At 44.6% G+C, this 23,245-nt stretch overlaps 2 protein-coding genes across 2 annotated transcripts in view; both read right to left on the bottom strand.

The window, feature by feature from the left end:
* LOC118841788 (pantothenate kinase 2, mitochondrial) overlaps nt 1–6,067 on the bottom strand; it is a 23,399-nt gene extending 17,332 nt beyond the window's left edge. The window contains exon 1 of the mRNA XM_036749409.1: nt 5,983–6,067. The gene's annotated coding sequence lies outside the window, so the exon portion shown is untranslated. The remainder of the gene's footprint in view (nt 1–5,982) is intronic.
* PANK2 (pantothenate kinase 2) overlaps nt 1–23,245 on the bottom strand; it is a 26,261-nt gene extending 3,016 nt beyond the window's left edge. The window contains exons 1-3 of the mRNA XM_036750153.1: nt 23,232–23,245; nt 8,193–8,294; nt 6,452–6,972 (exon numbers count right to left, since the gene is read on the bottom strand). Of these exons, the coding sequence (XP_036606048.1) occupies nt 6,452–6,972; nt 8,193–8,294; nt 23,232–23,245 (637 nt within the window). The remainder of the gene's footprint in view (nt 1–6,451; nt 6,973–8,192; nt 8,295–23,231) is intronic.

The following is a 23,245-nucleotide window of genomic DNA, read 5'->3' as shown; positions in this document are numbered from 1 at the left end:
CAGGCCTGGCACTTTTATCCACTGTATCACCAAGCAGCCTCATTAAAGCCCCACTGATTGTAGCATCAAAACAAAATGACCTACATATGCAACGTAGCATTGCCACAAAGGATTAAAATCAAATCCATCAACAAGCATTCATTAAGTATCTACTATGTGCCAGGCCCTGAGAAAACAAAAATGAAACTGCCCCTTCAACTCAAGGATCTACATTGACATTACATATAAAAAGGTTAACAATGAACTAAATGACACACTGTGGTTTTATTTATCAACTTTTAAGGAACATACAAAAGTTCTGTTATTTTCTTCTCCCATCCTCTGAAACTTCCTCAAAATCTAGCCCAATTCACATGGTAGAACAACACCTGCTATACAACTTCTCCAAAATACTCCATTAATATGGTTCAAGAAAAAACAATTCTTACTTGACCTCAAGTTTAATTGAGAAACTGGTAATTAATTTAGGTCCAACCCAAAAGAAAGTTGCTGTACAAAATTAAATCTGTCTGAAAGTATTAACAGAACTAAGAGGAAATTTAAATCATTCTAAAGGCTTTGGGTCCCCACTTGCATTCCTTTAGGCTAAAGATCGTTTTTTATTCCGAGTTATTCACCTTTAAAGTCCATTTTCCCACCTTGGAGTAAGAAAGAACATAACCAATGTGTATTTTCAAAAATGCATATTCTGCAGTCACCACATGAATAATGTTCTGAAAGTACAGAAATATGAAATGTGGAAAAGCTCTATCCAGGTTTCCCTTCCATATATGTAAAACAGAAGACTAGAGATTTCGCGTTGTTAAAATTCATCCTTGCTAAAATTCCAGAATTTTATTCACCTGACAAATGGATCTCAAAGTCCGACTGCTATTTACAGCAAATGTGTAACTTCTAAAATGTCTGTTTAATAATACAAGGTATCCCAAACTGCACTGGCACTTTTGGGACCTCCCATATTTGTTAGGTACACAAAGCACACTAATTCCTCCTACCTTAAGTTTCTATGTCCAACAAAACTTTAAAACACATACATTATTAGAACTTGTTATTCTTTACCATTTGAAAATGGCTACCTACATATACCTGAGAACTCAGAAATAGCTGCACCCTGGCTTTTGACAAATTAAATGTCAAAATAATTTCATATGTGCATTTTCTCAGAAAAAAACCTAAAGTAGAAATACTTCAGTATCAAAGGGAAAAAAAAATACTGAAAGGAAGAGGCTAGATAATAAGCAAGTTACTATATATGCCTTTTCATGGTTTCTGACCTTGACAATGGGTCAAGCTGTTCATCTCACAAGAAATGATATGGTGAAAGGTCTATTAGAAACTAAGTTTCTTGATGGTTAAAACTTATTCTGTTATATGACCTATAGTTTGATTATTTCCTAATGTTTTGCCAGTCAAAGGGCTCAAGAAGTATTATTAGCTTTGTAAGGTTAAGTCAAAACAGCACTAATAAATCTATTAGATTATTCATATCTCCTGAGATCTAAGCCAAAGCTGTCACAATTGTCCTTGATAAGCCACTAGCTGCAGAACTACAGAATAAAAACAATTAATCTTCAGTTTTATCTCCCTGAAATATTTCCTTTTAACTTATTAAGTGTCATAGCTGCTCTTCCATTAATTTTTGTAGAATTTTAGTGTATTTTCACACTAGAATTTTTTCTTTGAGACAGCTGAGTTTCTGAAATGAACTAAGGCCCTCATATTCCAACTTGTTTCTCAATGGAAAGTATGGTTTATCACACTGAGTTAATTCCCCAGTATTTTTAAAAGCGTATCTACCATCTTTAGGGAAAAGGTATAACCCATACACATTTCCATTAAGTTTCAATATGCAACATATAAATAATGTAACCAAATGCTGAGAGGTGCTTATTTCTGTTTCCACAAAAGGGGTAATAAATCAGGGTAATAAACGTTTATACAACAATGCATGTGGTATAACACAGGTTTCCAATAAGCTTCTGTTTGGGGAAGAGAAGAGAAGCACCATATAAGAAACAACGCAATGAGTTTGAGAGTATACTTCTTAACTTCCAATTACTAGCATAAGCACATAAAGCAAAAAAACGCTCCCAAAGACTCAAAAAGACACTTACTACAGAATGATAAGGAGACAGAAAGTTATGAATCCTGAGAGACTCTGGATTAAAGCTTTAAACATCTTTACTGCTTTTTAAAGAGACAATTTGGGAAATCCCTCCTGCTGCTCCCCCACCTCTTACTGACTATAGTACCAAATTGGGTTTTTTTCTCTTCTCTATAATTTAAGTAAGATGTGTTTGATAACATAATTTACAGTTCTTTTTGCCTGTCCTCTCTCCAGATAAACAAGAGGGCAGAGATACTGAAACACAGAACCATATTATTACCCGAACGCATGATTCATATGTGCAGACCATTGAAGACCCTAAAATACAATACACTGCACCATTTTACCACTGCATAATTCACTTTCCTTACGACTATATTTAGATACTGTCAATGTTTTATATTCCTAGTTTTATTTCTATAAGATGACAGGTCATGTTTGCTTTGGGTTGGTGTACATTTAAAGTTGGCAAAACACTCCACTTAAAAGAAAAAAGCCTCTTTAACACACCACTCATTTTGTCCCAAGTGCTGGCTAGAGTTTTCACTTACACTGGAGCCTAGCAAGACAATGCAAAGGCCCATGGCATCTCAGCACATCCACGCTGCACTGTGTTCCTCTTTGCCCCAATTCAACAAACATGTTATAACTTGGCGCAATTCCTGGCTTTGTAGTGATAGCCAGATGAGAAGACAAGGGTCTATAAGTCAGCAAGTTCAAGCTTCACATCAACTTCCTGAGGCTCACTGCCGCCATCCCATGAGGAGTGCACTATTTTAAAACCACGTCATTAACTGAACTGGCATACTGCAACAAGCTGGGCAACCCTGGAGCTTCAGCTCCAATCTAGGTGCCACGTGCGCCTTCCTGCTTGCCTCTCATCTCCAGCCACACAATTTCTTTCCTTGCTCTCCTAGAATCAGAGGCTCATTAAGGATTTGCCTCAGTATATCTAACCTAATCTCCATACCACATGAGCTTCACGGTCTTCTCTCACTTCTCACTGCAAAGACTTACACCCTTGGACAGTCATTTTTATCAGTGAGTAGGCATGAAAGCACCTCCTAACCCACAGTATGCTGCAACAAATTCTCAAACAGAAGAGTGAAAAGTTGGTCTCATTATCATCCCCTACCTAAACCATGCTGGTTCCCACCCTGGGCTTTTGTTCCTTCCATTAGCTACTCTGAACATCCAAATCCCACTCATCTTTCTGGGGGCAGCTTTAGTCCTATCTTCTCCCTGAATTCTGTTCAGACTATCTGGGTAAACACTACTCTCTCCACTCCTCAAAACTCCAACAGCATTTATAAGTTTTTATCATTCACTTTGGCACTTACTTGTTCTAATTATTTCACATATATTAGTTTTTTCTCCCCAAATGAACTGTAAACTTGTATGACAAAAGCCCTATTTATTAATATTACATAGTGCCTAGTGCATACACAGGACCTAATAAATACTGAAGAGCAGGTGGCAAAGAAGTTACCAAGCACCTAGAAGATACCAAAGGAGAAGCACTCAAACTAAGAAAGAAAAATTAAAATAATATATGGTTGACGGTCCAGAATCAGACCAAAAGAATTTTAGAGCTAGATAGTACCTCAGAGATATTCCATTCATTTTATGGAAGTAACTGAGGCCTAGGTAGATTAAGTGACAACTTTAAAACATAAAGTTAGTGAAAAATCAGGAGTGGTAGCAAGGTACATCATACTCCCTGAGCAAACAAGGTTTCTTATTTAACACTGGAAAAAAAAGGGTTAAGAAATAGTGCAAGGTCCAATTTAAAGGGAAAGATAAACTAATTTATTCAGGGAAAAAACTATATAATTCAAGTAATTTGAACATTAAAGAGGTAGGAGACAGAAAATTAAAAGTCACATATTTCACCCAGTGAGGACAGGGAGGATGAGATCAACAACCTAAGGAAAATTTCCCAGTCATTTATCTAGCAGAATAAAATCAGCACCATTAAATTCAGTGTCAAACCCCACCCCCACATATACTTCCAACACATATGATCGTGTAGCTCTACAAAGTTTCAAATGTCAACAATTCTTTTAGGCTACGTCTTTTAGTAAGAGGAAGCCTGCAACATGGCACAATCTTCTGCGATTTTCCTGTCGGCTGAACAAGGTAATCTGATTTATCACTCAGGTAAGGAAAGAACATCTGAAGAAATAAACAAAGCCTTGTTCTTCTCCTGGGCATGACTGGCCTGATCTAGCTGGAGAGAAACACTAGCTTGGTAAGTCTATCCTCCAGGACACATGCAGTGCAGTAGCCCTGAATTTCCTCCCTCCTATGGGATCAGGAAGTCATTTTCATACACAAGAACAAATACTTCAACTACAGACGGCAGGCACTTCCTACAACATTAGTATGCATAAACTCACTGCCTAAAGTCACCCCACAAATCTCCCAACATTCTAACCTGCTTAGGAACTTTCATCAAGAGGGCATCATGAAAACAAATGTCCACACTGCTTACAGGGTTTGACCAAAGTATAAATACCTAAGGGTCCCGGTGCCCTTCAAAGCAAATGGCCACCAAACAGTGGGCCACCAGGCTATTGTTTAACCTTCTGAGTCCTTAAGAATCCATACCCAGAAACAAACATAAAAGCCAGTTAGACCCGAGTTCAAGTCCCAACTCGGAAACATACTATCTGACCCTGGGTAAATTATCTAAGCTTGTGCTCACACTAATGAAATCCCAAGTCCAGACCCTATCCTTACAGTAACGCTGTTTCTTCTCCATATGGACAAGGGACTCCACAGCAATACAGAATCTTTAAGGAAATAATTTATTTTTATCACCCAACTGGAGCCACAATGATTCTTCACTCCTAGGACACGGGGCATCTTTCAGAATCTGCATTATTAAGATAAGCAAGCGAAAAGACTAGGGAAAACATTTAACTTCACAATGCAAAACAGACTTACACTCTCAGAGCCAACCTTGGAGATTAAATTAAATTTAATGTGCTTGATAAAACCACAGCTCCCGTAGACCTCGTTAAATGGATACTTTTATCTAAAGATCATGGAGGACACTTTTCACTCCTCCCGCACACTCTGCGCCAAAAATCTGGTCATGACAAAGGATCCTGAGTAATCGACTGAGAAGTTAAATTGTGTGCGCTGAAATTAATTAAAATGTGGTTACTCAGTTTAACTAGTCACTCTGCTATTAAACATTAAGCTTCTAATTAATCATTTAAAAATATGAAAATGTAGCGTCCTGTAACGGGCTTACAGCCCAAAAATTCACACCACGAGGCCACTTTCTGTTGTAAATACAAGTGAACATCCGAGTGAAGAGCCGGCGTCACCAAAGGAGAGACATACAGAGAACGCCCCCGGCTGAAAGAATGAGGAAGCCGGGGAAGGTTCTCCACGAGATGCCAACCAGGGTTAAGGCAGCGAAGCCTCGTGGAGGCTCAGGCCGCCGGATGAAGATCAAGGCTCCGGGGGCGGATGCACGACAGGAAGAGCTTTCTCGGGCCCGGAGAAGACTTTAAACTCTCGGGGAAGCGCGATCCGCCCCAAGGAGGGGGCCCAGGACCCCAGGAGCGGCTCGGGGGCGGGGGTTGCTTCCCAGGGAAAGGGTCTCTAATGACCAGGGGGTGGCGGGAGGCCCTGGGGTCCGTGGCCTCGGAGAAGGGGAGCCCGGCACCGCCCGGAGGGGAGGAGGCAGCCCCCGGTCCTCCCCAGAACCCAGGCCGGGATCGCGGGTGCCCACGCGGGGCGGGGGCCGGACTCGGCCCAGCTGGCCAAGACCCCCACCCCGGGCGCTGGGGATGAGGTTTCCCCCCCCATCCCAGGAGAAGCGAGGTGCAGGGGATGCCCGGCGGCCCCGGGGCACCCACCCCTCTGGAGGCTGCACAACCGCGGCAGGGACGGCGGGGGATGCAGAGACCGGAGCTCCAGGTAAAGGCATGCGGGATTCTTCGGAGAGGAGAGGAAAACGGGAGGCGGGGAAAGCTGGGGAGGGGGAGAGGAAGGGAAAGAGTGAGGGAGGGGGGCAGGGACAGCGGAAGAGGAGTGGGGAAAGCAGGGGAAGGGGAGAGAGGGAGGGGGCGGGGACAGGGGTGGGAGGGGAGGGGCGGGACGAGCAGGAGAGGGCGGAGGCAGCCGGCGAATGGGCGGGGCGAGAGGAGTGGGCGGGGCGAGAGGGCAGGGGAGGGAGAGGCGGCGCGCGGGCACGCGGGCGGGGGCGCGCCCCGTCTCCGCCGGCCTCCGCAGTGGGGCGGGGGCGCGCGCGCGGGAAAAAACGGCGGCCTGGGGCCGGAGGCGGCGGGCGGACCGGAGGGCGGGGGCCGGCCGGGCGGCACTTACGCGGCCGTTTCTTCCGGAGGCTCTCCAGGCGCTGGCGGGTGGCGTGCGTGGCGCCGCTGTAGGAGCCCGGCCGCTCCCGGTTCATGCCGCCCGCCGCTCCCCGGCACTGGCTGTCAACGGTCGCGGCGGCGGACGAGGGCAACGAGGAGGCGGCCGAGGTGCTGCTGGCCCGGCGGCGGGCGGGCTCCCGTTTCCGTGGCTCCAGCGCCGGCCCCCCGGGCCCTGGCTCTCCGGACGAGGACGACGCGGAGCCCGGCGGCCCCGGAGGGGTGCCGGCTGAGGCGGCGGCCCTACCTTGGTGCTCCATGGGCGCCCCGGGCCGGCCCGCTCCCATCAGCGGCAGCCTCCGCCTCTCCCGCCCGAGCCAGCCCCCCGTCCCCACCGCCTCCTCCTCCTCGGCCGCCGCTACTTCAGCCGAGGCCCCGCCCTCCGTGGGCCTCCTCCCCGTGCGCCGGCGCAGAGCGAGCCAATCGCGGCGGGCCGCCCAATGGGCTCCCGCAATGGGAGAAGAGTGATTGCATCTCCATCCAATGGGAGAGGCGTAGAGTGGGCGGGGAGGGGGGGAAGGGAGGCAAACCAGCGGGCAGGAGAGGAGGGGGTGGGTTGGGGCAACTGAGAAAGGCGCGCTCTTGTCCAATGGGCTCTGGAGACTGGAGACTGACGGAGGGGGAACCCAATTGAAGCGTGTCCCCTCCTCCCATCTTCCCGTGGGCGGGAAGACGGCGGTAAGGGGAGGAGGTGGAACTCGGCGCTCCCGCCTATTCCAGGCTCCCTCCCCTAGGCGGCGTCTGCCCCGCCCCCTTCCCGCCAGGCGCCGGGTCCCCCAAGCTCATCCCCCCAAATCAAGTCACCTGCCAAAAATAACTTCGACCGCCCCCTGAAATAACGTCACCCCAGAACTTTTAAAACCCCAGGACTCCCGCCAAAAATAACCTTCCTAACCCCAGCCCTTCCACAGCCCCCCGAATAATCCTCCAAAATCCAGCTCCTGTATTTTCCAAACTCACCCCCCTCAAATGTGCCTCCTAAAACCCCGGGTCCCCATGAGATCACCCCACAAAAAGAACCTTGGAGAGCCCCAGAACCCCTCCAGAAATAACCTCCCGAACCCCACGGCCCCAAGATCAGCCACCAAACGCTAACTCGTTTGATAAAATAACCTCACCCCCCAGAAAGCGTCTCCTAAAACTCCACAGCCCCCCAAGTTCCCCCTCCCACAACAGAACGTGGCCCTCAGAAATGAACTCCAAAAGCCTGCCCTTTTATGACGTAACCCAACCCAAAGGGTAGCTTCCGGAGCAGGGCTGGGGAGCTGTGCGGTGGCCCCCAAGCCGCGGGAGCCCCCCGGTCTAGACTGACCCAGCTCCTCACGACACAACGGCCCCCCAAAACTTGCACATTACCAGCCTCCTGTAACCCAGTCCCTCCAAGCCTCAGCTCCCCATAACATTGACCCCCAAAATTAACTTCCACAACCCAGCCTGTCCCCAAAAGTGCCTTCTAAAACCTCAGCTCCCCATGATAAAACACCCCCAGAAAACCTGTAAAACCCAGCGCCTCAAAAACAGGCGCCCTTCCAGACCCAGCCTAGCCAAATCAACCACAAAAATCCCAGTGAGACTCGATCAGCTCCGCGGCCGCTCGGACATCTCAGAATTCTTTGCATCTCTCAGTCCGCGCTCATGCCATGCCGGTCACTCGGTCCCCGGTCACGCCGGTCACTTGCCAGGAGCCTCGTCACCTTCCCTTGGCAAAGTAAAGTGCACGCTCCCGGAGGGCAGGGGACTGGTTGGCCTTCACTTTGGGGGCCCCGCGTGGAGCACGGTGCCTGATGCAGAGGGTCCTGGTTTCAATAAACAGATATGTCACTGAATTTACGGGAGTTTTCTTCTCTGCCCTCCTCCACAATCCACCCGCCAGCTTCCTTCCTCGGTTATTGTCCTGCCTTTCCTACCACAAGCAAGGAGCCCTACGCCTTTGCCCAGCCCATTCATTCTCCAGAGAAGCAGCCGGGCTGCCAAGTGGATAGAGCCCTGGAGCTATGGGCAGGAAGACCTGAGTTCAAATCCAGCCTCAGACTCCTACTAGCTGTGTGATGCTGGGTGAATCACTTCACCTCTGCCTCAGTTTCCTAAAAGGGGCTACTAATAGCACCCCTTTGGGTTGTTGAGAGGATTAAATGAGATATTTGTAAATTGCTTAACCCAGTGCCTGGTACACAGTAAGTGCTTGATAAATGCTTATTTCCTTCCAGAGGAAAATGGGAGCTGTTATACAGACAAGGAGACGTCTGGGAGGAAGCCTTCTTTAAAGGGCCTGACCAGCAGACTCCCATCCCTCTGGGTCCCACTTTTATGTTATTCAAACGTTTCCCTCCCTGACCTCCATTTCATGGGAAGATCCACCTCCCAAGGCCTAATCCCAAGGACCCCTAGCTAGACAGCCTCCAGCCAATGGCAAACCACCCAGCCCCAGGCAATCATTTGTGACTGTGCTTTGAAACAGCTGCTGGAGTCCAGGCTTCCTCTCAGCAGGCAGTCCTAAGGCTTGTTGGCTGTAAACACCACAGAGGGGCCCCTCTTCCTATAGTTTGCTTTCTATCCTTTCTGCATTGGTGAAATTTGCTTGGCACTGGGAGAGAATAAACGGACTTAACTTAGTCTCTATGGCAACCACCGGGCAAGAGGTGGGTTAGAAATCCTCCAGCCTCCCGGGGCAGGAAAAGTGCCGTCCTAGTTTTTTTGAGAGTTGGGTGGAAAGAGAAAATAAAAGTTTCTTTGCCTAAAAGAAGCATAAGGATCTCATTGACCAGCTTATCTGCTCCCTTCCCCAACAAATAGGCACCATCTCTCCATCCACAGGAAACACAAAGACACTTAAGTTAGGCGAGAGCTGAACAAATGGTGGTGTATGAATGGAATGGAATACTAGCCACCAGGCCATGACAAAAGATGGGTACGAAGAATTCAGAGAAAGTTCAAAGGATTCGTATGAATTGTAACGGAGTCAAGGGAACAATGCACAGAGACCACCATAATATAAAGGAAAATAACTTTGAACATCGGGAGGAAGATCAGTGCAAGGATCAGTCTTAATTCTGGAGGACCGATGATGAAACATTGAAAAGTGGAGCACATGCACAGGATGAGGGATGCATGTGCTATCAGACACAAAAACCATACCAGTTTGTTGTTTTGTTTTGTTTTTTGCTAAGCTGACCTTGTTTGTTACAAGGGAGAGTTTGGTTGAGCATGGTTGGTCAAGTCATTTCACCTCACTATGACTCAGTTTCCTCATCTGTAAAAGGAGATATAGACAATTCTGAGCAACCCTGCCTTCAAATTCAGGCCTCTCTGCCCCTACAATAGTAGAGGAGTGGCGCTGTCTACTGAACATTCTCACACCTGCTCATACTCGTCATATCCCAGGGACTCTGAACTCCTGTAGATTGACATCCAAACCCACCTCTGCAGTCCCTACTACCTACCATCTGAGTCCTCATTCTCATCCTCCTCAACCCTCGAACCCTAGAGTTTCATCTTAATTCTAGCCAGACCTCCCACTATTCTTCTCCCACTCCTTCCTTCTACTAGCTCTTACTGAAACCTAGCTTTGCCCTGATGGCTCACCCTCCCTTCCCGTCCTTTACAATACTGGTTGCACCTTCACTCATTTTGACCTACTGCTTGGTCCTGGTTGCACTTCCAGGTTTTCCCACTTTATCACTCAGTAAACTCTCTTCCTTTGAGGTTCGTGTTATTCATATCTACCATGCAACAAAATCCTGGTAGCCGTTGTCTACAAACCCTTCAAGTCACTCCTCTTCCTTCCTTCCTCAATGTGTTTGATATCTGGCTTACAATCTTTCTTCCCTAACTCTTGCCCTCCCACTAGGGGACTTCAAACATACATATTAATTCTCCCTCAAATACCTTAACTACTCAGTTACTCAAACTTACAAGTTTCACAGATAACGCCTGGGAGGCACTGGAGTTTCTGGAGTCCAGCCTCTAACAGGTTCACTCTTGATCTGGTCAGGCAGGAAGACAGCTTCAGAGGGGTTAATAATAAGCTTTATTCTAGTCTAATCTTCTCAGATGGTTGCTGAGAATCAATTCCTACAGCCTTCCCTAATCAAGCATTCCCTAATCACCTTTCTCCCAGGGGCCAATGAGAAGGGGAGGGGGGCAACTTCCCCTACGTCTTGATGGGCTCAATCAAGACAAGCGCACCTCGTGCTCTCCCCTAAATCCCCTCAAGCTTCAGTGGGGGCCAGTTGAAGCAGGGACATGCATTCCTCTATGCATTACCTGTGGATTCCCCCATGGATTCCCCAACTCACTGACCAATGCCCACCTGTTTTATAGGGCAACAGTCAAAGAAGGCATCTTGCCAACATTAAGCTCACAACTTTAGCAATATCATCATTCTGCACAAGCGTAGTAAATATCGATGACGTCACTCCCACATCTCACGGTGCAGCCTCAGTAGGACTGTCTGTCACTATGATTCTAAGAATTACTATCCAGGACCTTGGAGACTATTCTGGGAGTTATTATCTAACACCTGGAAATCAGACATTGCCATGGTCATGGATCCTGAGAAGTTAAACTCTAAAAGGATAACGAAATCCTCCTTATTGACACTTCCCATGAGCTATTCCTCCACCCCACCTTGGTCATACCATCATCCATAACTGTACCACCTCCATGTTCAAGAATTCTAAAATCCCCTTATCCAATCATAATCTATTGGCATTTCACCTCTCTCTCTCCCCCTCTCTCTCTCCCTTTCTCTGCCTTCTCTTGTATAACCCTACACTTCATCCCTCAACTCCTCAGTTCTCTCCCAAGCCATCTGTCCTGCACAAGCCACTCTCTCTTCTCATCATCTTGACTCCTTGATGAGCCAGTTCAACTCTACACCATCTTTCTCTTTTGAATCCTTGTCTCGCTTATCATATTGATTGCACCCAGCCAAGCCTCAGCCTTGAATCGCTCCCACCTTCACACCTATACATGTGCTGCTGAATAAAGGGGAAGAAAATCATGCAACAGTTTTGTCCCAGACCACTACAAATTTATGTTAAATAACCTCAAATGGACACTCATTGCTGCCAGGCAATCCTACCCTACTTCTCTTATTGACTCACTCTCACAGCAGCTCTTCCAAACATTTTCATCCATGCTCAAAACTCCCATGGTTCCCCCTCCCCCCACTCTCTCGGCAGAGACCCTGCCTTATATCTCATAGAAAAATATTGAAGCCATTCACCATGAACTCCATCTTCTCCCCTCTTCCTCATCTCCTGTCACTCAGATGCTTTTGGCCGCTCTCTCCTCATTCATTCCAGCCTTGCTCCTGATCAAGGCTGATGCTTCTGCTTGTCCAAGCTATCCCATTCCACGCTATCTCCTCCAACAGATTGCCCCTTCTGTTATCCCCATTCACTGACTTACAATCTCTCCCTGTCTATTGGACATGCCCAGGTCTCCCCCATCCTGAAAAACCCTTCCCTTGATCCCTCCATCCCTGCTGTCCTCCCACGTCTCTTCTGCCCGTTGTACCTCTGCTATAGGTACCTAACTCTCCTCTCACTCTCTTCTCAACAGTCTGGCTTCCAACCTTATCATTCCACCAAAACCGCTCTCTCCAAAATTACCGGTGGTCTTTTCATTGCCGAACGCAAGTGCCTTTTTTCTCTCCTTATTGTCCTTGACCTCTCTGTAGCCCTTTGATCATTCTCTTCTCCTCCACCCTCTTTTCTCTCCTGGCTTTTGGGACACTGCTCTCTCCTTGTTCTCCTCCATCTATCCAACCCCTCCTTCTGTCTCATTTACTGGATCCTCCTCCAGATCACACCCTCTGCTACTTATGGTGATAGGTGTCCCTCAAGGATCTGTCCTCACCCCTCTTCTCTTCTCCCTGTACGTGGATTTAATTACCATCTCTATGTTGATGATTCTCAACTATACCTTTTCTCCCCCAATTCTCATTTGTTTCCCTGTAGCAGTTAATGTACTTCTATGTTATACTTATGTGATTAACCTTCCTTTGTCCTTTTTAGATGAGAGCAAGATTCATCTGATCCCTGCTCTCCCTACCCCTTCTTCCATGACTGAATACTCTTTTCACACAATTTAATTATGAAAAATAACAAGTTTCGGCCCCTTCTTCCTCCTTTCTATGTGTGTGTGTATTCTTTTTATATTCCCTTCTCTTTTTTTCCTAAAACCCTCAGAATAAAATCAACTCACCCCCAACACCTTAGTTTTTCTTGTTTAACTCTCTCAGTAAGGTTCTGAAAGGATATGTGTTTCTCCTTCCCCTATTATTCTGCCCTCTCTGCCTCCAACTCTGCAGGCTGCATATGTCTCTGGTCCATTTCTGGTCCCACTGGAAAGCTGTGGGCTTAATTGCCAGAACTGATGCTAGCTTGCTAGTGACTCCCTTTCTTATTGCTCCTGGGGTTCTGGTTAGCTATTTGTGTAGTTCCAGGCTGGAATAAGTCACTTACTGTAGTTTCTCATTGGATTTATCATTATTTGGTCTGGCACAAAATTCAGGATTTTTCTGGAGTTGGTATGTGCAGACTGGATAATCTGACCATCTATTAGCTTTTACAACAGAGTATTTACTGAGAAGGTACAGCAAAAACAGTAATTACAAAACAGTTCCAACAATTCCAGACCATACTCTCCCCTTACACTCAAAGTCCTTGGGAAAAGGGGGCTCAAAATACAAAATACAAAGGCAGTGAGACACACATGCAGTAAACATGTGGGGCCAATGGCTGCCTTGTGACTCCTGAACCTGGGAGGCCATTCCTCTCTTCACAGAGTCCCCACCAAGTTTAGTTTAGAGTGAGGCTGTGGGGACGGGGGAGTCATTTCATTGCTCCGCTAGGATGGCCTCTTGCACGATATGTTACCTCAGCTCATGAGTCGAACTATTGCTGGACTGGCCCCTCCCCAAACTTGGCTCCTTTGGCTATAGATCCAGTATTCTGGTCGTCAGTGGGACCTGGGATGGCTTTGAGACATCTCTCAGTCTCACTGGTACCACCAATCCTTCTGGCTCTTCAGCCAACCAGAAGACTCTTCATCACTGTACTGTACCCTTGCCTCAGGCTTGCTAAGCTTCCATGTGTTGGACAGAAGCCAAGCCAAGGTTATTGCACATGCTCTCTCTACCCAACCAGGAAAGACAGATCTGAGCATGATCTAAAGACTGGATGCTCACTGGCTATTCCTTTCATTACACCTCTTTTTAGTGTCTTTCACTGGTTCATTGTCTTACTCCAGCTGGGTCTGGGCAGAGGTCCCTCTGGTTCTAGACAGTCTTGGCTATATTGTCTGACCCTATATACCAAGGGTCTTAACCCTTTTTGTGCCATGGTCCCATTTGGCAGACTGGTGAAGCCTAGGGATCCCTTCCCAGAATAATCTTAGTTGCCTACATCCATAGTTGAAGGAGATACTAATTTCAGGTAGAGGTGAGTGAAAATAAAAATGTAATTTTCTTCTCATCCAAGTTCATGGATCCCAGGTTAAGAACCATTGCTAATAGCTAATAGCTAGCATCAATATAGCTCAAAGGTTTGCAAAGAATGTTTCAAATAGGAGCTCACTCCATCTTCACAACAACCCTCATCTTCTTCATGTGAGTCCCCTCCTTCGAAGTTGCTATCTAGCCCTGCCACTGATCGCTGGAATCTGTTCAGAGCCATTCAGCTAACTTTCTACCCCCCTTTTCTTGCTTCTCCATCTTCCTGACCGTGGACTCTGCCCCGGATTACTTGGTTCCACTCGGTGAGTTTTCATCTCATCTTTCTGATGACTAGGCCTCCGCAGCCTTCCCAGGCATCTTTACACCATGCCATGCTGCCGACTGCAGACTCAACATGATCTTCAGGCCCTCTTTATGTTTTCTCATCCCTAGTTAAAATATAAGCTCCTTGAGGGCAGGTACTATTTAGTTTGCTTGTGCCTGTTGTTTTTTAAGTCATATTTATTTTAATTTCAGTTCCAGATTCTCTCCCTTTCACCTCCCTTACCTATTGAGAAAGCAGGAAAAACAAAATCCATTACAACGATGTACAGTCAAGCAAAACAAATTCCTGCTTTTAGCCATGCCTGCATATATTTATGTATCCATGAATATGCATTTATGAATGTTTATGTGCATACATATGCATTTATACAATACATGTGCATACACATGTGCCATTCAATCTGCATCCTGTGTCTGTCTATCTTGAGGTGGATAGCATGTCTCGTCGCGCATCCTTTGGAACTGTGGTTGCTTCCATCGTCTTGATCAGAGCTCCTAAGTCTTTCAAAGCTGTTTGTCTTTGCAGTATTGTTATTATTGCATAAACTGTCCTCCTGGCTCTGGTCATTTTGTGTTGCATCAGTTCATACAAGTCTTCCCAGGTTTTTCTGAAGGCGTCCCTCTTGTCATTTCTTACATAACTTCTTCAGCCATTTCCCTATTGATGGACATTCTGCTTGTTTGCATTTGTATTCCTGGTGATTATGACAATACCTGAGACGTAGCACTTAATAGATGTTCACCCAATTGATATATCTTATCTATCTATCTATCTATCCATCTATCTATCCATCCATCTATATCAACAAAGAGTCCAGTTGCACAACAGGCAATGGGAGGTTGCTATATGTTGACTACACAAAGTTTTGACCTTTCTCCAAGCCTATCTTATGGAATGGAGAATATTTCCACTGCTTGGTATAGGATAGCTATCCATTGTTCCACTCTCGTGCGTGTACCCTTCCCACTGAGGTTTTTTTTAAATTTTATTCTGAATTTCAGAAATAAAATAAGCATTTCCATAACATAGTAGGATAGAAAAAGAGATAACACATGAAACTGCAAATTTGTCATGTCTGACTTGCTATTCCTTTTAAGTATATAATAAAGTTATCATATGACTTTCTTTTTTCCCCTTTTTTTCCTTCTCCTCTCCCTAGAGATGGCTACCATTAGACACAAATATGTACGTTCTATACATACTTCTATTTATCAGTTCTTTCTCTGGATACAGATAGCTTTTTCCTTCTTTGGCAGCGAACTTGAACATCATATAAAGCTCTCTCCTTCCTTTCTATTACAACCTCTGATTGCCTTTTGGGAAGTTAGCTGGACTCCCTAGTAAATAGGAAGACAAGAAGGACAAGAAGCCAGTTGGGCTTAGAGATCTCATTCAGCATTTGTAGAGCTCATAACAACTCTGAAGAAGAAGATGCAGATGAAGAAGAAGCTAATTGTGTCTTAGTGTAATGGGCCAAAGAACTCCACCAAAGCTGTCCCAACCCACAGGGTTGGGACGGTAGGAGAGGGCAGGGTTAACTTTCTCTCAAGACAATGATAGCCAGCCTGGGCCATCCACAAGACAGGAAGTCGCATGAGCAATGACAGGACTTTTTGGCCAGTGATGATTGAGTTAACTTATGGTGCTTTGGGAACAATGGAAGAAGTGGTGACGCAGGGAACCGGATGAAGCCCATTTCTGGAGGACATGAAACAAAGGCTTTATATGTAACTGCAACATATGGTACACGTTATCAAGCATATTTGTGCTTGACCATATACTCTTCTAATTGAATTATTCTTTGTCACTATACATGCTGATATGTTACTGCTTTACATGTGTGTGTTGTGCTTCTTCGCATGAGCTACGTGTCTGATTCACGCTGCCACCCTGTAATGCCATTTTGAGTGAGATGTACGTTCCTGGTCTACCATATGCAGCATTGTCATGCACACTGCTGCATAGTCCCAAAGCACAGGGTGGGGCAGCTCTGGCTGAGTTCCTTGGCCCCGAACACCAGACCGTGCATATGTTCCGTGCTCTCCTCTGTAGTCTGGATAATTTTCTGTGGCTGCCGTGTGTTCATTTGTGATGTTTATATTGCATACTTAGGGAAGCAGGGTAGTGTTTTTACTATGTATGTTCATAAAAACAACATGGTGTAGTAGGTAGAGAGCTTACCTTGGGTCAGGAAAACCTGGGTTTGAGTCTAGTCTTTGACACCTACTGGCTGATTTTGGGCAAGTTCCTAAACATCTCTAGGCATCTGTTTCATAGGGTCATAGATGTAGAGCTGGAAAGGACCTTGGATGTACTCAATTCCAACCCCCTTATTTTACAAAGATATCAGTCTACTCTAGAAATAAATAATATATGCTACAGAGGCACCAGTATAGTCATTCAGTGGTACCCAACTCTTCATGACCCTGTAGACTGTCCATGGGATTTTCTTGCCAAAGATACTGGAGTGGTTTGCCATTTCCTTCTCCAGTAGATTAAGGCAAACAGAGGTTAAGTGACTTGCCCGGGGTTACACAGCAAGTAAGTGTCTGAAGCCAAAATTGAATTCAGGTCTTCCTGACTCCAGGCCCAATGCTGTATCCACTGAGCCACCTGGCTGCTTTCTGGTCCCAGTATACCCCTGTATAATTTTCAGGGACTACAAATTTTCATAAGGGGGAAGATGTAAGAGGAGCATTCTGTCCCCTTTGTTAAGAGTCTTCCATAGCATCTTCTGCCCTTTTAGACTCTTGGGTTGATAATGGTTAGTGAAAAGAGGATGCTGACTCCAGACACAGGGACATCACTTGACAAGAGGACTATGGCAGCTGAACAGAGGGACCGAAAGACACCGTGGCATCTGAGTTCCTTCTGTCCTCCTGCCACTGTCCACGACAGATTTGTGACAGACAGATCAACACAGCCATTAACTCCTGGCAGATTGAACATGCCCTATTGCAGGCTGGGTTTTGTGCAAACAGACAGGAAGCTGAGCAGACTCGGGTGAATGAACTGGTAGAGTGAAGAGCCTTGAAACCTGAAGGAGAGATTCTCTGTTCCCATTTGCCCATTTGTCAGCTGCAGCCATGTGAATTCCCAAGGTTTCTGCAGAGGTCTCTGATCTAGTCTTGGTCTTAGGAACATAGATGAGCAGCTAGAAGGGCCTTACAGACCACCTAGTCCAACTCCCTCATTTGACAGAGAAAGATGAAGTGATTGAGAGCTCTGATCAATACAAGGACCAACCACAATTCTAGAGGGCAGATGATGAACCACGCTACCCCACATTCTGACAGAGAGGCGATGAACTCAGGCTACAGAACAAGACATATGTTCAGATATGGACAATGAGGGAAATTTTGTTTGAATATGAATTTTTGTTATAAAAGCTTTGTTTTCCTTTTTCCTTTTCCAATGGAGATGAAGGGAAGGTGAAGTGAGCATCGTTACAGAGCAGGACTTCTTAAACTTTTTGCACTGGAGACCTCTTTTCAAATTTCTGCAGGATTCATTGGCACTGTGTGCCCTGAGGGCACGTGCAGTACAAAGCGCACCTGCTTTGTGTTCAGAACCAAAGCTGCAGTGACGTTGGCTGATGCAACACAGGAGAGCACTGCCAGAAATACCTGGATTTATTATGCGTTTGAGTTTAAATTCCTGCTCATTGCGTGTTCAGATGCCTTTTACTGTTGCCAAATTTTTTGCCACCCCACAGTTTGAGAAGCGCTGTATAGAGTAGCAACTCTCACACAAGAAATCTCTCCCTGGTCATATCTTGCACTTCCCTCACATTGAGGCTTTGCTTATTCTTTGCCCTCTGCCTGGAATTTTCTCTCTAACTCTACCAGGAGAAATTTCACTCAATCTTCAAGGCCCAGTTCAATCGGCATCTCTTCTACAAAACCTTCCCTATCTATCCCCAGGCAGAAGTGATTCCTCCCTCATCTGAGCTCCTAACTTGTTCATGCCAATTCATGACAAGACAGCACTGAACCACATTCTGGCCCTATTTCACTTATTTCTGAATTTTCTTGTCTCTCCAACTAGACTATTGGGTCCTTGAGGGCAGGGACCCTTTTCTGTTAAAATCTCTGTATAGCATGTGCTCTGGGTGACTACCCCAATTCCCACTTGTACTGACAAGTTGGATAACTTGTGTCTACCCCATTTCCCTTTATGGTTCTAGGGATAATCCCAAAGGGGTCGAAGGTATCTTTTCTAGTTTTATAGTTTGAACCCCCACCACTACACTCCCCCACTCATGATTATCAGTTGATATCAATTGATCAGCCAGAATTAATTAGTTTTTAGAAAAGGGTATTTGCATAGGCAGTATAGTAAGAGCAATTATTAAGAACTTCCCCTCACACACACACACACACACACACACACACACAAATAAACTCTGTCACGCACACTCTCGTGAGTACATAGCTAGAAATCATAGGGGCAAAGGGAAGGAAGGAAACAAGCATTTAGTAAGCACCTACTGTATGGCGGGCACTATGGTAGATGCTAGTGTGAAATCCACGAGCCCCTCTCATAGAGTTGCCGTAGAAATGGAGAGAAGAGAAATGGGTACAGCAGAGGATGTTCCTAAAGTCCCCATATTAGAGAAGCCCCGACAAGCCAGGGTATTTGAGACTCCAAGCCAAGGAAGCTTTGGACATAGAATTTGGGATTGTGTTATATAGGAATTGAGCTGAGCTGGTTATTATAACTTATTATATCTTTGAATTAAATATTTCTTTGTAAAAGCTAATTTGACTGTTAAAGAGCTAATGAATTGGAGTTCAGGGCCTCCTCATAGCTGAGGGCACACCTCTGGATATGGATGCTGGAACCAACGTAGAGCGTAGATACCCTAGGATACTGGAGAACCCTGGGGGAAGGGTGAAATTCAACATACCTGGCCTTCGGACAGTGGGAGCCACAGTAGTTAGTGTTACAATAGTAACATTAGAAAATGCTATATTAACAATAAAAGGCCCAGCCATTGTCTAGTGCTACCACTTCAAGTGTTCTAAGATAGGGTTTTGTTTTCTAAGGGAGGAGAGTAGATGGGAGCTGTGCCTTGGTTCAAATTGTGACACTCTGATCAGAGGCTCTTCTTTCTTTCAGCTTTGCCTGGAAATGAAAACGGTGTTGCTAGTTGTCATTTCTCAAATTCTCCTTTAGAAAAGGATATTGGTCTGGGCCTGGAATTCCCAATGAGATAGAATGCCATATGCATTTGAAGACCAACTTTAAAGACTGAGTAACTGGGATCAGGGAGCACCAACGAGGCCCATGAGAAGTGAAATTACAGAATTTTAGAAAGGCCTTTAATTTTGAAAAATCATTTTCTAGTATGTTTGTAGTAGATTCAAATGAGTATTCTTCAAAGATTCACCAAGAAGAGGTTCTTAGGGGACCTGCTTCAATGAAATGACCTTTTGCCCACCTTTTGATGGTTCTAGGCTGATAGATGTTGTTCAAGACCTTGGAAGAATTTTGTTCTTTTAAATCATTCAGATATTACACTTGCCATCTCATTCTTATAATTAATTGGTTGAACAGAATTTTTACCTTGCTAGTGTGAAGAAAAAATAAGCTTAGTATCAATGAGTTATTTTTAATTTTCAGATGTTCCAAAACAGTTCATTTCAACAAATATTTATAAAATACCTGCTATATGCAAGGAACACCAACCCTGCTCTCAGGGTGTTTATTGTCTAATGTGGGGGGCGGGGTAGACAAGTCCATTCAGGACTGTTATGTAATATTTGTTAGACATGGTCAACATGGGAATTTTATTTGCCTGACATTACATATTTGTTCTAAAAATTTTCTTTTTCAGTGAGGAGGTGGGAGGAGAAGAGATTTATAGATAAATCAATAAGCATTTATTAAGCACATTCTATGTGCCAGGCACTATGTCAAGTGCTGAGGATACAAAGAAAAGCCAAAAAAAAACCAGTCCCCACTCTCCAGGAACTTACAGTCAAATGGGGGAGACAACATGTAAACACTTATGTACAAATAAGATATCATCAGAATAAGTTGGAGATTATCAATAAAGGGAAGGCACTAAGATTGTGGAGGACTGGGAAAGACTTCTTGCAGAAGGTGGGACTTTGGTTGAGATGTGAAAGAAACCAGGATGCTAGGAGGCAGAGAAAAGGAGAAAAGGAGTTCTAGCCATGGGGAACAACCAGGGAAAATGCCCCAAATTGGGAGACAGAGTTTCTTGTCTGAGGAACATCAAGGAGACCCATTTTACTGGAGCATAGAGGATTTAGAAGGGAGAAGGTGTAAGAAGACTAGAAAAGTAAGAAGGGGCCAAGATATAAAGGGCTTTAAAAGCCTGTAAACAGAAGGTTTCATGTCTGATCCTGGAGGCAATAGTAGTTTATTGAATTGGGGGATGGAGTTTGATGCAACTGGGCCTACATTTTAGGAAATCAATTCAACAGCTGAGAGGAAGATCCACTACAGTAGAGAGACTGAGGCAGAATTTAATTTTTAAAAAGAAATGTTATGTAAAGGAGTGAGATACAAAGTCTTGGGAAAATGCTCCAAGGAATTCTAGAAAGGAGAGATGGCCTTTACCCAGAGGGGGCACAGGGAGGGATCATGAACGAGGTGGCATCTGAGATGGACCTGGGAGGAAGTCAAAGTCTCCAGCTTCAGCAGAGACAAAATAAAGTGGTTTCTTCAAATCCCTTCATAGTGGTGATAAAGGGCTAGGCTGAAATTCACTGGACTAGGCATGTGATAAGAGGAAGCATCTGTAACAGCATCATGGGAGGAACAGGTGACCTCATCGCTGAAAAATACAAGAAATGCTTTAAAGCCACCTTGAAACATGATGTGATACAATGTATCTTCGAGGCTTTAGGGAATCTACCTGTTTGAGACACCTCAAGGGCATGTGATCACCTCTACAGAAACATCCCCAAGGAAGGAAAACTTCCAAAAGTCCTCATCAGGAAGTTCATAACTACTGAAGAGAATGAGCAAACCAAAGAAGGGCCCCAAGAGAATGAAGAAACATGGCATAAAAGAAGAAACAAAAGTATTCCTTACGGAAACCTGTATAATTACTGATAGATTAATTCCTCGTGGTTAGGCCAAAGCCATTGAGTGAAAGTAACAATACTACCTGAATTCATTTCGTTATTCGGTGCCATCTCAATCAGACTACCAAGCAGCTACTTTACAGAACCAGGAAAAATAATAAAGTTTATCTGGATGCATAAAAAGGGTCAAGAGTCTCAAGAGAAATAAAAAGAAAAAAGTGGGAAGGAAAGGAGTACAGGTCTCAGACTATTCTGCAAAGCAGCAGCCATCAAAAACTATTTGGTAATGATTAAAAAGTAGAAAAGGTGATCAGATGTGATCAGATGAGGTACAAAAGATGCAGAAACAAATGAACACAGTAGCATAGTGTTCAACAGAACTCCAAACCCCGATGACTGGGATGAGAACCTGTTATTCGACAGAAACTGCCGGGGAAAGCGGAAAATAACATGACAGAAATCAGATTTAGAAAAATCTCTTACACCATTAGCACAACAAACACCAAATGGATACATGAGCTAGATTTTCAAGGTTACATAATTAACAAAGTCGAGGAAGTGGGAAGGATGTATCCTTCACAGCTTCAGCTAGGGGGAAGAGTTCTTGACCAAATTAGGGATAAAGAGGATCACAGAACTAAAATGGACAATTTTCATTTCATAATATTGAACATGTAAAAGAAAAATACAGGAGTGATATAGTGTCATGGAGAGAGAAGTGGGCTTTGAGCTCAGAAAACATGGGTTTAAATCCCACCTCTGACAAACACTGGCTGTGAGATCGCCTTAGACAACTTCCTTAACATCTCATTTTTCAGGGCAGCTCTCTAAGATTAAATTGCAGAGGTGTTGATCTAGAGTTCCCTTATCTGGGAGTTCTCTCTGTCAATAAAGTAAAGGTTCAGTTCCTCTCCTAAAATTGAAAATTTTTCCACAAAACAAAATCAATTTAGTTAAAATTTGAAGGGAAACAGTTAACTGGGGAAAGGAGGAGGAGGAAAGTTTCTCTGATAAAGGTCTGAAATCCAAGATATATAGGGATGTGATTCAAATATATGAGAACAAGAGCCATTGCCCAATAAATAAAAGGTCAAAGGATATGAACAACCAGTTTTCAAGGAAAGAAATACAAGTTAACAACTATATGAAGAAAAAGCTTCAAATCACTAATAATAAGGGAAACACTCATTACAACAAACCCAATTCTGGGTTTCTAAAAAGGAAAGTCACAACTGATGGAGAGTGTATGAAAACCAGGCATATTAATGCACTATTGGTGAAGCTATGAATTTGTCCAGTTATTCTAGAAAGTTATTTAGAACTATACCCCAAAAAGTCACTAAGTTATATATACCTCTTGGCCCAGAAACACTCCCTAGAGATAAAAGAAAGAGAAAAAGGATCCATTTATACAAAAATATTCATAAGTACTATGTTGTAAAAAAGAATTGGAAACTAAGAGGATGCCCATCAGTTAGGAAATGACTGAACAAATTATGGCATCTGAATGTGATGGAATACAATAATTCTGTAAGAAATGATGAAGGCAATGGATTCAGAGAAACTTGGGAAGAGTTGTATGAACTGATGAAAAGCAAGCTCAGCAGGATAAGAATTTATACAATGACTATGACATTGTAAATAACTTCGAAAGACTTAAGGATTATGACCATGCAAAGACCAACCATGACTCCAGAAGACTGATAATAGGCAGACAGGTAAACAACAAATATTTAATAAGCATTTAACTATGTGCCAGGCATTGTGCTAAGCACTTGGGGATACAAATACTAGCCAAACAAAAGACCATGCCTGCCCTCAAGGAGCTTATATGAGAAGATAAAGGCAAAAAACAGAGGTGAAAAGGATGGGGAGGAGAAGGTACCTTCGAGGGGACAT

Source organism: Trichosurus vulpecula, chromosome 3, assembly GCF_011100635.1.
Source record: "Trichosurus vulpecula isolate mTriVul1 chromosome 3, mTriVul1.pri, whole genome shotgun sequence".
NCBI classification, from domain to species: Eukaryota; Metazoa; Chordata; class Mammalia; order Diprotodontia; family Phalangeridae; genus Trichosurus; species Trichosurus vulpecula.
Note: the sequence above shows the minus strand (reverse complement) of the source record. Positions and strands in the feature narration are given on the sequence as shown.